Genomic DNA, 16,164 nt, shown 5'->3' with positions numbered 1-16,164 from the left:
CTAATTCAATAGAAGATCTTTCTACTTTTATTTTATGAACAATCAAATTCTTATAAAATAATACCAATCAAATATAATCAAACAAATAAACAAAGCAATCAAGCAAAAATTCAATATATTTTCTCTTTATTTTTGATGTGTCAGGTCAATTAATTAATTTTCAAAAAATCTAATTGAAAATTTAAAATTTGTTAAAAAATATCAAGAATCTTTTTTATTATAATAATAATCAATTAAAAAATTGTGTTCCCTCCAAATTATTTTGCAAACATCAATCATTCATTACAAATTTTTTATTTGTTTATTTATTTATAACAAATAAATAAATGCTTTTTTTCATTTATGACAATTAAATAAGTGCTTTTCTTCATTGATTTTATTTTTAAAATTTAAATTATTTTACTTTTTATTTTTTTGTTAAGGAAAATATTTTTTTTAAAGATAAAAATGAAATCAAATAAATTAATTTTTTTACTTTAAAAATAAAAAGGTTTTTATTTTTTTTAAAAAATGAACAAAATTAAACAAATAAATTTGAATAATTCTTTTAATATTTATGCTTGAAATTTATATATTCAATCAGCAAATTACTAAATTAAAAATTTTAAGTGATAATTTATATTATTATTTGAATAAAATAAATATATTATTTTAATTAATGGTTTTCATTTAATTAAAATTTGTTGATAAACTTAGAAAATAAAATAACATTCGAATAAAAACATTTTAAAAAAACGAAATGAGGGATTAGATTTTAATGTAAAAGAAAAGTAGAATTTTGAGATATTAAAGATATTATGAATCAAGCTAATGAATGAATGATTTGCTAGAGATAAAGAAAACAATTAATTATAAATAAAAAGTAGATTTGCTCAAAAAGAAAAAAATAAATTAGTATGGAAATGAATGAAGGATTTGTCTTGATAGATAAATAGAAAATTTGGTATAGTCTTTCTTGTGAATGCTATTAATTGAATATGTATCAAACAAAAGTAAATCAATATAAGCAAGCAAATATATATAAATAGATTAATAAATTAACATATATTTTCGATAAATTTAATTTGATACAAAATTAAACTGAAAATTAATAGGGCAATCCAACAACATATTTTTCAAAATAAAATGGTAGCTAGCAAGGTCATTTCGTTAAAGCGTGTAGAAGACATTATTCAGAAAGTAGAAAAGGAGCCTACTTAAAAATCAATAGCTCACTTTATCAAAATTTTCCGTATTTGCGTCTCTCAGAATGAAGATGAAAATGTAGATGAACTCGAAGAGAATAAAAATGAATAGGACTTTATCATTGAAGATGGAGCCGTTTATGACAAGGTTGTTACTTTTGCATTACAGAGATTCCCCTATCTTCTTAAGAAGTTATTAAAACTCGAAGATGGTTAAATTTTAGAATCAGTTTCTTCTAGAAAGTTAGATATTGTGCTTAAAGTCTACCTTCTTAACATAGTCAAAATGGCTGAAAATGTTCATGACGAAGACATGTTAATTTACATGCTCACATTTTACCCAATTATTACAGACTTCATGTTCCCTTTAAAGGTAAAGCAATAAATAATTAATTATAATTTCAACAGACAATTAATGTTTTTTCTCAATAATAGAAACTTTTTATGAGATTTTTAAAGTACATGGTTGAATTGTGGGCAACCAACAACAACTTAAAGTTGAAGTTGAAGGCTTTCATCGTCATAAGAAGAATATGTAAAAATACCAAGAGTGAAGAAGTCGATAAGATTTTCAGAGTAACAAAAAACATTTTTGCAATAAATCAAATAAAATTATAATTTCTATCTATTTAATATAAAGAGAGTCTATGCTGCTTATTTTGAAAATGTTAGACACGTATCTTGGAGAACTTATGAATCTGTTATCTTTATGATCAACTGTTATGTAATTATAAAAAATATATAAATAAATGTATTACATTCTATAAAATACTATTTTTTTTAATAGACTGAATTGATGATGGAACATAAAGACGCTGCTTACTACATTGGTTTCTCATATTTAAGATAAATTGCAGTCCTTCTCAAAGATAACATGGCAAAAAAGGTGAGTTTTTACAATACTTCAGCAGCATAATTATTTGATATGATTTTAAATACGATAATTGGGTAATTCCCAATAACTAACTAAACAGCAGATAGATATTTAAAATTTTAGTTTAAAAATAAATAACAGATAGATATTAAGAATTTAGTTGTTATTTAACTAAAATAATTGGTTGTTTTATTTAGAATAAAATTAAATACAGTAACATTTTATTAAATACTTTAATAGTTGCGAATAGCTTTGATTGCTGAGAATATAAATTAAATAATAAAACCAAAATACAATAGGGATTCTTTCAAATAAGCATTAATTATATACAATCCATAGTTTTTTTTAATTCAATAAAAAATATTTGGTATTTTTAAAGAGTTAAAGTAAATGTTAATAAAAAGTTAAATTCTTATTTTTATTAAAATGATTATCTTATCAAATCAAATGTTGCTGCTTTATAAAGAATATATTCTAAATTTTTAAATTTGAAATTAAAGGGAGATGAAATGAAAGTGTTTAATTGGTAAGTAATTAACTCACTAAAGCTCTGGAGTTAGACTATTAGCAGATAACCTGCTGATGAAGATTTAGGATAATTGCTCTATCCTTTAGTTGAACTTATTATTGGTGTAAACTAATTCAGTAACTCTCAAGAATACGTCCCATTGAAGTTCCACTTGATTCAGTAAATAAAAATATTTTAAATAAAATTAATTTAATTTATTTATTTATTTATTATGAAGATGCTTAAATTCTATCGCTTAGAAGACTGACACTTTTATTCCTACTTTGAAATTGATCAAGGATGTTCTCAACTCTGGTGAATTCAGAAAAAAGAAAACCCAATCTACTAAAAAACCTTTTGATTTTAGCATTAGCTTGAAGATTGATAATAAATATAAAAATACTAACGTTTTATGGAATGAAATATTCAAGTTTGGTCTTGATCTTTCTGCTGAATATTTAGCTATTTACAGCAGAGATATTGGTTTCCCTGAAATGTGCTACAATTATATTAAGTATTTAAAAAAGCTTTCAGATTCTGTTTAGTTTGTAGTTTATAAAATGCAAATTAAGGAACTCATGAAGACTATCAGAGCTAGTGTTGATCTTGTTCTCAGCAAGCGTAAAGGTGTCAATTTTGCTCCTAAAAACATTGAACAAGATGCTAAATTCTCAGGTAAATTTAATTTATTTTTGTTAACATATTTGTAAGTTCGATAATAAATAATGTAGAAGATAATTTCAAAGATGTTAAGGAAACTCCCTTGGAATAATTAAGAAATAAAATTGTCAGTGAAAGAGAAACTAGAATTAAGTAAAGAATTTTGGCTGAAAAGGATTAGAATTACGATGAAGGTGATGATGGAGAAGATGAAGCTGCAGGTGATGAAGAAGACGAAGATATGAGTGGAGATGAAAGTGGAGACGATGGTACTGATAAGAAGAAAAAGAAAATCAAAAAAGATTTAGATATCGCTGATGAGAGTGACAGTGACGCTTTCGATCCTGAAAATTACAAGGACTCTGATGAAGAAGACAATAAAGAAGATGATGAAGAAGAATACGATTTTGAAAACATGGATTATGAAGGTGATCCTGATGATTTACCTGACTTCGATTTGATTGATGAAGTAGACGACAATAATGATGATAATTAATTATCTGAAGATGATTTCGATAACGAAGATGAAGAAAATGAAGAAGGAGAAGGTGAAGAAGAATAAGAAGAGGAAGTTGAAGAAAAATAAGATAATTTTAAAAAATCTAAAAAGGGTGACTAAAAATCACAATAATTCTAACATGGCAATAAGAAAAAACAAATTACTAAAAATAGAAACAAAAACAATAAATTCAGCAGAGGAGGAAAGAATTAAAAGAATTTCAGAAATAATAAGAAATAAAATTTTGGAAAGAGAAGAAAGTGAAGTAAAAACTAGTGAGAGAATGATTGAATTAGTAAGTGAGTGAGCAACTGATTGATCGATTGATTGTTTTTTTGTTTGTTTAACTAACTGAAAAAGTGAATGAGCAAATAAATAAATAAATTAAATTTAAGGAATCAATTTTGGTTCTTTTGATATAAAATGTATATATAAATAATATTTCTTTAATTATAAATAACTTGTTATTCAATTATATATTTTCTATCTTTCTATCTTTCATTCTTACTTACTTACTTAATTGATTAATTAATTAATTACTTCATACTTACAAACTTTCTACTTAAGTAATAAGCTTAGGTTAAAATAATGATTTCCTTTTCATTTATCTATTAAAAGAAAACACTTTATTATTTATTAATTAATTACTTCTTATTAGTATTATTTAAATTACAAATATGAGCAAAATACTAACTATCATGAATGAATATTTACAGTATCATTTCTTATAATATCCATACCCATCTTTTTACTCCTAAAATATTTAATAAAAAATATTAAATTTAATAACTCGCTTTAAATCTTCACAATAAATTTGTTTTTAGACTTTAAAAATAAAATTTACTTTTAAAATAATTCATTTAATTAAAATATTTTCATTTATTAATTCAAATTGCTTTTTTTGCTTAATTGCTAGGTTAATGAAATTTTAATTAAATGGCTAAAACTTACTTTATTGGATTTATTAAAAAGCTTTAAAAGTTATAGAAATTAATTGATTACCTTTTCTCTGTCGGTGTCGTAGTCATTGTTTTTACGATATGGATTTTGTCTTCTGTTATTAGAGTTGTAAGGCTTTTTATTATAGTGCTTAGTGTTATTTTACTAAAACGAATCGTTGTGCTAATTAAAACTTGTGTTGCTATTATAGTTCAGGTTATTGTTACTGCTGTTTGCATTTTATGAGCTATGGTTTTTACTATGGAGTTAGTTATCGGAGTGGTTACTTTTGATGTTATTATCTTCACAGCTAACATGATCGTTTGTGTTAATGTGGTGGTGATGGCTAAAATATTTTTCCTCTCCACTATTTTATTTTTAGTTTTAGAAAGGAACATCACTCTCATATTCATTATTGTTCAAGACTTTGGGATCTTTATTTGATACTTCACTTGGATTATTGCTGGTTGCATTTTTATTTCTTCTTACATAAGCAAATCTCTCCTCTCTATATCTGTTTTATTTATATCTTCTGAAATATTTTCCATTGTAGTTGTTTCCATAGTAATTTCTATTGCCTGACTAATTCTTGCTTTGTTAAGATTGAGTGTTATTGCTTATCAACTAAATGGATTCTTAGCTTTACTATTATTCACAACCTTGCTTTACTTTAATATTTAACTCGTTTTCAGTGTGAGATTTTTCACTGTCTCCGTCGTAATTCTAGGAATGCATCTGGTAAAAAGTTGGATGCTATTTTAAAGCTTCATCCATAGAACCAACTTATTCTTTTTCTTCTTCATCTTGATCGTCTCTGATTACATTTGATGAATTATCTTTGTTATCATCTTCGAAGTCTTCATCCAATTCTAATATTTAAGGTTAAATCCTCTCTTTCAGTATCTATCGGTCAATTTTTTTTAGCTCTTATCTAAATTAGGAATCTTAATCAAATATTTCTTTTAATTGCTATTCCATGAGCTACTTTTCTTAGCCGTATGTTGTCTCTTCTAGGATCTTTTTTTCTCCCAAAAAATGCTCCCTTTAAAAATTCATTTTGAAATGATTATTTACGAATAAATTGACTCAACTAAGTGACAGACAGTCAGACACTTAAAAGAGGGAAATTAATTCAACAAAAATAAAATTTCAAATAATTTTCAAATAGAATTGAATGAAATATTTATTTATTGATTAAAAATATTTTATCACAATGTAATTTTACCTGAATAGATTTGCTAAATACTCTGATTCAATGCGATTTTGGTAAGCTAGTCTTGAATAAAAAAGAGTATCAGAAATAAATTCAAAAATCTCCTTCTTTTAATTGCGAAGAGAAACAGATAATAAATTTTCTGAACTTTTAGAACAAATCATTTCAGTGTTTTAATTTTGAGCTTTTTAGTGAGAAATAATGTAATGATCTCTCATCTTAGCTAGCTGATCAATTTCCTGTTAAACATTCTCTTCTTAATTCACCTTTTCACTTTATTCTTAATTTAAATTATCTTTCTACTTTAATTCTCCTATCTCATTAAGCTTTTTTTTCAAATTTCTCTTGCGCTTCTCTAGATAGTTCAAGAAAATATCCGTTTCTTCATTAATGCTGGCAGGCATACTAACTTCTTTCTATTTATTCATTTAGCTATCTATGAATTTTATCTATTAATTTTCTAATTCCCTTCCTTAAATTTTAAATGACAAGTTCTATTTATTTATTTTTTGATTACCTCTCCTTATTCTATATTACAAATTTACAAATCAAAAATAGTATTATAAAATAATTGAAAGAACTTTCTTAGCAAAATATATAAGTAAGTATATTCTCAATCTATTAATAAAACAATCATTTACACATCCTCATTCATTCATTAATTTATAAATTTATGACTGACTGATTGATTGATATGGCATAAAAGAATTAATAAATCCCTATTTATTTATAATTTAAATTAGTATTTAAATCTATTTTTTTATTTTGACCGCAACATATACTTATTTATACTATTTAAATAATTACCCTTAAGTTTATTTTAAATATTTTATTTACATTTTCTTAGCAAAATCTATAAATAAATAAATAAATAAATTATTAAAGTTACCAAAAGGAATTATTTAATTATTATCATTTAATCTTACTCACCCTTTATTTAGAAACTTATGACTGACTAAAATAGCATAAAATAATTTATAAATGATCATTTAATTAGAATTTAAAATAGTATTTAAATTTATATTTTATTTTATAAACAAGTGAGCTTAATTTGTATATATCACTCTGAAAATTCATTTAACAATTATGATCAATCAAATTTATCTAGTTAAATACTGTAAAGGTTCATATATTAAGATCACCTTAAATTCAGTTAAGACATCTTATTTACCTGCTTTAAAATGAAACTTTTAATTTTGATTTATAAATTACAAACAGAGACAGGGTTTGAAATAAAACAGTAAATATAAATTTTATAATTTAAAATAAATTAAGTTAAATACAAAGTAATAAATATTTATTATATAGAATTTATTTTCATTTTTATATCATTATTAATGAATGATAACATGTTTATATTTATCAATAATAAAAAAATAAATATATGGTTTGATTGCAAACCTATTTAATGCTAATTGTTAGGTTTGATTATTGGTTGAGGGCATTTTACAACTATTATAATTTAAAGTTAAATATGAATTAGGAAATTAAATAATTTTATAGATAAAACTTTAAATTCACTCATTTATTGTAAATTTTAGCTTTATTAAATCTAGTATTTTCTAAAAAGATATTATATACATATTTATTTATATAAAAATATTGATTTATTTTTTAAATTATTTGATTTCTAATGTATGGTTTTTTTTGTTTAACTTACATAAAATTAAATAAATTTTAGAAGGTTAAAAGATTTTTGTAGTTTTATATAAATTATTATCAATCAAAATAAGATGGTTTAATAAAGTAAGCAGAGAGTCAGCTATAAATATTTTAATTTTAGATATAAACTATTGTAAATTAAATTTCTCTTCAAATATCTCTTCTGTTAAATTGAGTTTTATGTATTAATGAGTTTGTTCAATAGGTTTTAGTTTAAATGCAAGCTAAATTAATTTCGTAGTATGCTTCTAGATAATTTAATAAAAATTATCTTCACTTTTTAATCATTTTTATAAAATAGATAATACAGAATTTTTAATTTTCTCGAAATTGTAAGTCAAATAATTAATTTGTTTGTTAAGTTTTTTTAAATTAATTCATAGCTCAATTGAAAAGCCGTTTAGGATGTTTTAAAAATTTTTCATAATAAATTTAGCACTCTGTATGAAATTCAGCAATAAATTTGGATTTTTAGATAATTTATGATGATGCTGTAATGTTTAGCTAGATAAAATTAGTTTAGTAAAGTTCAATCAATAATATTTGATAATTTTTATGGAAAATAAAATGCGAGAAACAAGCATTAAATAAATTAAAAAATAAAGGTTGTTTGAAGTAGGCCAATTTATTTAAAGACTATGCAAAAATTATTGAGAAAAAAATAGAGTCTTAAAATTAAAATTGACAGCAATTTATAAAGTAATAAATATCTAGCGATTAGATAATCAATGAATTAATCGATGAATAAATGAATGAATGAATGAATGAATGAATAAATTATTTTGAATGTATTATTAAAGTAGCGAAAGAATGAATGAAGGAGAGAATGATTTTTTGATGATTTGATACATACAATATAACAATTAGTTTATGGGATAGTAAGCAAGTTTATTAAAAGAAATTGATTATTATTATAATTATAATAGTTAATAATATTGCGAATAGAGTTTTGTACATTCCAATAGTCTAAGCTTTAAGAAGAGAAATAATATAAGCAAATAATATTTACATTGACTCATTGACTCACTCACTTTAAGAGTTTTATTCATAAAATAGTTAAAATTTAGGTGAATAAAGAAGTGAAGAGCAACAAAGCAATCAATCAAGCAATTCATTGATTCGTATATAAATAAACAAACAAGCAAGCAAGCGATCAATTCATTCATTAAATAAATAAAGAAAGAAAAAGAGAAGGGTATTGTTTATAAAAAGAGAGACAGCACCTTCTCGAGAATCTCTAAAAATTCTTGAAAAGAAGGAAAAATTTATAAGCGCTAAAACCAAGTATTGAATACAAGTCGAATATAGATAGCTATCTCATTAGCAAGCAAGCAATATGGGCAGTCAGTCTTCATGCTGCACCCAAACAAATATCTAGCAGGTTTATATAAATGGTATAAAATCGATCAATTAATCCATTTTAAAAGATTTAGCGAAAAAGCCAAATAAGAGATCATTTTTAAATTCTCAAATTTGTTTAATTCATTCTAAATATAAATGCTTTCTCTTGTAAAATATTTTAGAAATCAACTTGTCTGACCATAATTAAATGATGATTAGAGAATCTACAATGAAATTCGATAATCAAGACGAGATTTCTGACAACGTCACTTTGATCACTGAGAAAAAAACAACAAAATTAATTTAGTAATTTAATATAAGTGTGGGTCCTCATATAGATGAAGTAAATCATTCAAAAAAGCTACTTTTTTTTGCATAATAAGTTGTCTCGCATTTTCTTTTGCAGCTACTTCAAATAAATGATCTAAAAAATAAATAAATAAATGATCTTAATATTCAGTAAAGATATTTTGCAAACAAAATAAAGATGTGTTACAATGTTAAAAATATTTCGTAAATATGAAGGTTAACTAATGGAAATGCTGCTAAAAAAAGAATTCGATTTAATTTATATGAAAATCATCTTTGTTTGATAGCTCAATATTCTAGCTTTTAAATCCTTTTTTCTTTTAATTTTAACAGTAAGCGTACGAGCAGAAGACTTCTACAAAATAATTTTACACAATGCAAGAGAGTTTGAAGGAAATTGAAAAACTAGGACCTTAATATGGTTATACCAAGAGCGATACAACATTAAGTCAGGGAGATTATGATATGGGATCAAAATATACTACTGGTAAATAGCATTTAAATAATTTAAAGATATTATTGACTCTCATAAAAGAAACAAACCACTTTAAAAGGATAAACAAATAATAAACTAACTACAAATAATTGTAATATTAACAAAGAATACTTAGTACTAATTTAATAAAATGCATGATAACAAAATATATAAAACGATTTTGGTTTATAATAAAAGAAAAAGAATCTTTGAAATACTTTCTTTGATTTTTTATTGAAAAAAATACATTTTTATTGGCTTAAAATATTGATAAAAATTTTAGTAAAGAGATTTTGTAGAAACTAATAATTTTTTAAATTAAAGGAGGTAAATATACTTATAATGATTTATCATCGAATTACAGTGCAGCAATATAACTAAACGATCCTGCTTACATCAGAAAAGGGGACCTTCTAGATCCAAATGGAAGCACGTGTAGCGCTCTTCATTAACACACAGGACATTTATATGCAGTAAAAACTGTAAATAATTTAGTTAAATTTTGATAATAAAAGTATTTAAATTTTATTTACTCTTAAAGTACAAAAAGGATTAGTATGATGGGTTTATACGCGATTAAATTACAGAGTAAAAATGGATTGACGCTTCTTAGAAGTGCTCAAATCTCTGCAGATGCTATTGCATTTATCAGCAAGAAAATGGTCTTGATGTCGTCTATGAGCACATTAGTGGGGAATCTATTTAAAAAATAATATAAAGCTTTAATACCTTTTAAGAGAAACTGATTACAATTTTTGCTAGACAAATTTTTAAGGGCATTGATTTTCTTCATAGCTATGGTCTAGTCCATGGGTAATATTTTATAGTTTTAAACTTATTATTTTTTTATTTATTTATTTGTTAGCTTGCACATTTAATTTTTTTAATATAGAAAATACATCCAATCACTTAAACAAAACTTTTTAGCTTGCAAATTAAAAATTTTTATGTTAATTTCAAATAAAAGTCGCTTAATGAATCAAAAAATTTTGTAATATCAATGTTAATTTGTGTTTTAATTGATTCTGGTAAAAAAAAAGCTTATCAATTAATAATTTCAGCTTATCTTTTCTCAAAATTGAATAATTGCTTAAAATTAATATCAACCATAAAAAATAGCAAATTTTTAATCTAATTAATCAATTCATTTTTATCATAAATTTTTTAACATAAAAAAGCAATCTTAAGGCTTCAAATATATTGATTGATAACGATGCTATCATTAAAATAACTGACTTGAATATCTTTAAAAAATCTATTCAAGTTATGGACTACTTGAAGTCTACAAGCAGTGCCCCAGAAACTTTGTTATATAATGAGCTGACCACAAAATCTGATATATGGAGTGCTGGAATAGTAATATTAGAAGTAAATTATTTAATTAATTAATTAAAAAATAGAACGATTAAATATGTTCATTTCAATTTAGATGATGGCTGGTAATCCATGGGTATTGAAAACAGGCGATCTAATGACTAGAGATTAAGTTATTAAAGCTTTAAAAGAAAATAGTAAGAAATTTACTCAAATCAAATCAATACAATCAATTTAAATATTTTTTTTAAGAAAAATTTTAGATTCCAATCAAAATTAAGAAGGATTTTTAAGATTTCTTGAATAGCATCCTATAAATTGATCCCGCAAAGAGGTAAATAAATAAATTTTTAAATAAAAAAGGATATTAAGCTTAATTTAAAATAGACTTTCGGCAGCAGAACTTTTAAAGCACAAATTTTTAAAAGGTAATTAACTTAATTTCATACATTTATTTATAGCAATATAATAAAAAATAGATGCTGAACAAGAAGAGAGGAGTCTTTAACTTCAAGTTTCAATGAAAGACAAAACAATATATTCGCAAACATCTCAATTGTCGAGAAAAGGCGGTAGAGCTAATTCAAAGCTCTATGAAATTAGTGGAAATTCTACTAACAATACATAATATGTAATTTTTTTAATTATTAATCGATTTATTCATTCAAATTAAAATTAAAATTTGAAATTTTAAAAACAGCATGAACTGAAGTCATTTAAGTCGCAAAAGAGTGATGGAGCTACAAATAAAGGCAAAGTAATTCCTTATTAAATTTATTCTAATAAACTTCATTTTATTCTATTTATTTAATTATTAATTAGTATATGAACTCTAAATTCCTTCCTTCACCATCTAGCACATCAATAAGAGACCTAAATCCCGACGAAATCAGTAAAAGATTAGATCCTCACTCTCCAATGGAAAAATATTAATTACTAGCTAATGTATTTTACTTTTATTTATTAAAACACTTTTAAATAAATAAGATGTTTTAAATGCTTTTAATAAACTTACTTACTTAAAATAAAAATATAGAAAAGTCTTAAAACTCCTACAAATTTACCTAAAAAATTAACCAACGAACCACTTGCTAGAGGAGCTACCACTGGCAGTAAAGTGTCATATATAAAAATGCTCTCAGTAGATGATAATTAGTCCTTTGTTGATGATAAATCTTTTAGCAATTCTTAAATTTTTAACTTCATTCAGCCTAATCCTCAAGCGGCTATCATAATCGCCAATTCTGTTCTAGGTAAATTTGCTTGCTAAAAATACAACAAAGAAAATTTTCATTAGAATCGAAGCTTACAAAAACTTTGAAATTGTTTTTAGAAATATTTATTTTATAGCTTAATTCAAACAAAAAAATAAATAAATATTAAAATTATTATTTTAAAAAATGTAGAGGATGGAGAAAAAGGAGACGAATAAATATAAGACAACTTACAATTTATTGAATTGAAAATGAAATAGATTTTAGAAATTTCAGACTATCCAAATAGCGAAATGGTGTCTATGCCTCCTTCTCCAAATGCACACTAGGATAATAGAGAGAATAACTTCTCATTTATAAAGATTCCAACAAATTAATTAAATACTCAACATAATAATGTGAATATGAATGCTTATAATAACAGCAGTAGCTTAAATAATAACTTTAATAATAACGGGAATGGTAGTAGTGGTATTTAAAATAACTATAACACAAACAGTTTTTCAATGAGTTAATAGTATAATAGCAATTTATAAAATAACTTGCAAATAAAAACTTAATCAACTATATAAAACTCGCTTAAACTCAAAGTAAATGATTAACCTATAGAAGGAGATTATTATTCTGTATCAGCTCCAAGCAGCTAACCAATTATTAAAATAAATTGAGCACTTTTATTTATTACCTAAATATTATGTAGAAAAATTATAGCTTTGTAAAAAATTCAATGAATTGACTCTAAAATTGAAGAAAAAATCTTAGTATCACATAACAAACATATTCAAAGGAAATAATTCAAAATAAATAAGCTCATTGAGTAAATATATCATAAGAAATGAATCTTTTTTGACAAATTGTTAATTATAAATAATGTTTCGAGCTAATTTAATAACATATTTCTAATAGATAGTTTAAAAAAGCAACATTCATATAGCTAATAATTAAATAATAAATATAACTTGAAAAGTAATATCTCAAAGTTAAGGGATTGAACATCAATTAAGTAATAATAATAATAATTGGTTACAATCAACTTGATTAGGAAGTAAAATAGTATTAAAACCCTTTTACATATAAAGTAGATATCATTTTAACAAATAAACTTTAAATTATTTTAGAAAGATAAACAAGCAGTAATAATAAAAATATTAAGAAAATTATAAAAGAAAAATAAGAAATAAAAATAATAATTGAGTAAATAATAAAAAAATAAATATAATTTCAATAAGTATTTAAATGTAAGTATAATGTTAAATAATCACTATCATCATAATATATAAATATCCATAAATCATTATATACTTTTACATAATTATTGTCTGTTTATATAATCTTTGTCTATAGATTTTGATATCCTTTTTCTTTTAAAACCTTAAGCTTATTCCTAAAACTTAATAAAATCTAAATATAGCCAAATGACATTCAAAAATTTAGTGATTTGAGATCGCTATTTTTTTGAATGGCAGATGTATTTTAAATTAATTTATATAAAAATAATATAGAATTTTTATTTTAATTTAATCTTTATAATTTTTTAATCAAATTTTTAATTTAATTAAATAGAATTTTATCAAAATTTAAGTACATTAATTAAATAGAATTTTATCAACCTATATATCACTGAATGCATACATACATAACCAAATTTGATTCTTGTTAATTTTATAATAAGAATTTTTAATAGAAAAATTAAGATTTAATAATGAATGTTAGTTACTTGAACGAACTTTTCTGTGACTTCTCTTCCTATAAGCAAATTTACATATTTGTATCTGATAATTATTAAAATTTATTTGTTCATTTGACTAAAATTAATTTGATATAATAATAAATTGATTCATTAATATACTTATAATTAATTAAATTTCTATAAATTGATTGCTCAACAATATTTTGAAGAAAAAAAAATGATATAATAGAGATAATTTTTTAACAATCTAGAATAAGTAAATATTTATTTTTTTATTAATATTATTTAAATTTATTTTTTTTAATAAAATAAGTTTTTAAACTCTTCACTTGAATTACATTAGGTTATATCTATTGTTCTAAAGTATATTTAATTTACTAATATTATTATTAATATTTTTTTATATTTAATTTACATGTGATTTACATTATTATTTAAAAATTATCATCCATATTTATTTACTTTATTCATAAATATATTTTTTAATTATTTTAACTTATTTTCATACAATTTTATTTTTATTTTGATTATTAACTATTTATGTTTTTATATTTGATATTTTTTCTTCATTTTTTCCTACTAATTAACTAAATCATATATTTTTCTTTTAAATTTAAAAAGGCAAAATAAAATTGGTGATGATGATGCATCAAACTTAGGTTCTTATTTAGGAAAGTGCACTAATCTGTCAAATTTGGCACTTAATCTTACGTAAAAACAGTTTATTTTTTTTGGGTTGTTATATTTTTAATATAAAAATGAGTTTAAAACAATATAAATCTTTTAATTTATTTATTAGCTGTTTATTTGACTTATCTTTATTTTTTTTAATTATGCACGTGTTTTTTTTATTTAATTCTTATTTTTTTTGCTGATTTTACTCATTTTTTCATTTTCAACTTTTGCTTTAATTATTTATTAATTAATTTCTTATTACTTCATATTTTTTCTTAATTTTTTTCTTCTAACTTCTAATTAACTATATATGTTTTCTTCAATATTTAAAAAGTAAAAATTAAATTGGCAATAAAGGCGCATAAAGCTTAGGTTCTGGTTTAGGAAAGTGCATTAATCTCTTAAATTAGTCACTTTCTTTCATGTAAAAACAGTTTATTTTTTTTGGATTGTGATATGTTTGAATATAAAAATCAATTTAAAGAAATATAAACATTTTTATTTATTTATTAGCTTTTTATTAGACTTATTTTTCTTTTTTTTTAATTATGATTGTGTTTTTTTTATTTGATTCTTTATTTTTTAGCTAATTTAACTCATTTTTTCATTTTCAACTTTTTATTTTATTAATTCATTGATTTCTTTTTATTTCATATTTTTTCTAAATTTTTACCTATTAGTCAACAAATCAACTAAATATATATTTTTTTTCTTCAATATTTAAAAAGGGAAAATTAAATTGGTGATGAAGGAGTATAAGGCTTATGTTTTGGTATAAGCAAATGCACTAAAATCTAAAATTTGGTGCTTGACCTCTCGTAAAAATGTTTATTTGTCTTGAATTGTGATATTTTTGAATATAAAAATGAATTTAAAACAATACAATAAATTAACTCTTTTAATTTTTTTATTAGCTTTTTATTTGATTTATTTTTCTTTTTATTATTTATTCATCTAACACTTTTTTCTTTATTTGTATATTTTTTTGCTTATTTAGTTCATTTTTAACTTTCAACTTTTACTTTTATTATTAATTAAATTCTTATTATTTCATATTTATTGTTCATTTTTTCCTTCTAACTAACTAATTAACTAAATATTTTTTCTTGAATATTTAAAAAGGAAAAATTAAATTGGTGCAATTGGTGCGTCAGTCTTAGGATCTAGTTTAGGTAAGTGCACTAATCTCTCAGGTTTGACACTTTTTATCACGTAAAAACAGTTTATTTGTCTTGAATTGTGATGATTTTTAATTTTAAAATAATATTTATAAATAACTCTTTTATTTTATTTATTTTTCTTTTTTATTATGCTTGTGTTTTTTTATTTATTTATTTCTTTATTTATCTATCTACTAATTTAACTCATTTTTTAACTTTCACCTTTATTAATTAATTAATTTATTATTATTTCATTATATTTCTTCATTTTTTACTTATAACTAACTAATTAACAATTTATTTTTTCTTCATTATTTAAAAAGGGATAATCAAATTGGTGATGAAGGTACATCAGCCTTAGGTTCTGGTTTAGGAAAGTGCACTAATCTATCAAATTTGGAACTTTATATAAGGTAATAACAGTTTATTTGTTTTTGATTGTGATAT

The 16,164-nt window shown here is 22.5% G+C and overlaps 4 protein-coding genes across 4 annotated transcripts in view; 3 read left to right on the top strand and 1 right to left on the bottom strand. All coding sequences in view use genetic code 6, as the record gives it.

Annotated features, from left to right (window-relative positions):
* Window positions 1-1,125: 1,125 nt before the first annotated feature.
* On the top strand, window positions 1,126-3,989 carry TTHERM_01220330 (Noc2p family protein; the record flags this gene model as incomplete). Its single annotated transcript, XM_001025758.2, has 7 exons — window positions 1,126-1,557; window positions 1,620-1,760; window positions 1,825-1,908; window positions 1,972-2,070; window positions 2,559-2,746; window positions 2,805-3,241; window positions 3,298-3,989. The coding sequence occupies 7 exons, from the start codon at window positions 1,126-1,128 to the stop codon at window positions 3,987-3,989; spliced, it is 2,073 nt and encodes a 690-aa protein (XP_001025758.2).
* A 454-nt stretch (window positions 3,990-4,443) lies between these two features.
* Window positions 4,444-6,305, bottom strand: TTHERM_01220320 (hypothetical protein; the record flags this gene model as incomplete). The annotated part of the gene is made up of 3 exons (XM_001025757.4): window positions 4,444-4,479; window positions 4,728-5,706; window positions 5,890-6,305. 3 exons carry the CDS (start codon window positions 6,303-6,305, stop codon window positions 4,444-4,446), a joined length of 1,431 nt encoding a protein of 476 aa, XP_001025757.4.
* Window positions 6,306-8,875: 2,570 nt separating this feature from the next.
* TTHERM_001220319 (protein kinase) lies at window positions 8,876-12,860 on the top strand (the record flags this gene model as incomplete). The annotated part of the gene is made up of 14 exons (XM_012800491.1): window positions 8,876-8,933; window positions 9,063-9,223; window positions 9,523-9,676; window positions 9,989-10,146; window positions 10,206-10,477; window positions 10,843-11,032; window positions 11,094-11,175; window positions 11,231-11,312; window positions 11,366-11,406; window positions 11,458-11,609; window positions 11,679-11,735; window positions 11,801-11,923; window positions 12,015-12,231; window positions 12,385-12,860. 14 exons carry the CDS (start codon window positions 8,876-8,878, stop codon window positions 12,858-12,860), a joined length of 2,223 nt encoding a protein of 740 aa, XP_012655945.1.
* Window positions 12,861-14,066: 1,206 nt separating this feature from the next.
* TTHERM_001220318 (kinase domain protein) overlaps window positions 14,067-16,164 on the top strand; it is an 8,825-nt gene continuing 6,727 nt past the window's right edge. The window contains exons 1-7 of the mRNA XM_012800490.1: window positions 14,067-14,138; window positions 14,196-14,245; window positions 14,504-14,593; window positions 14,892-14,981; window positions 15,286-15,375; window positions 15,680-15,769; window positions 16,041-16,130. Of these exons, the coding sequence (XP_012655944.1) occupies window positions 14,100-14,138; window positions 14,196-14,245; window positions 14,504-14,593; window positions 14,892-14,981; window positions 15,286-15,375; window positions 15,680-15,769; window positions 16,041-16,130 (539 nt within the window). The 5' untranslated portion in view covers window positions 14,067-14,099. The remainder of the gene's footprint in view (window positions 14,139-14,195; window positions 14,246-14,503; window positions 14,594-14,891; window positions 14,982-15,285; window positions 15,376-15,679; window positions 15,770-16,040; window positions 16,131-16,164) is intronic.

Source organism: Tetrahymena thermophila (assembly GCF_000189635.1).
Source record: "Tetrahymena thermophila SB210 genomic scaffold scf_8254179, whole genome shotgun sequence".
Classification (NCBI taxonomy): Eukaryota; Ciliophora; class Oligohymenophorea; order Hymenostomatida; family Tetrahymenidae; genus Tetrahymena; species Tetrahymena thermophila.
Note: the sequence above shows the minus strand (reverse complement) of the source record. Positions and strands in the feature narration are given on the sequence as shown.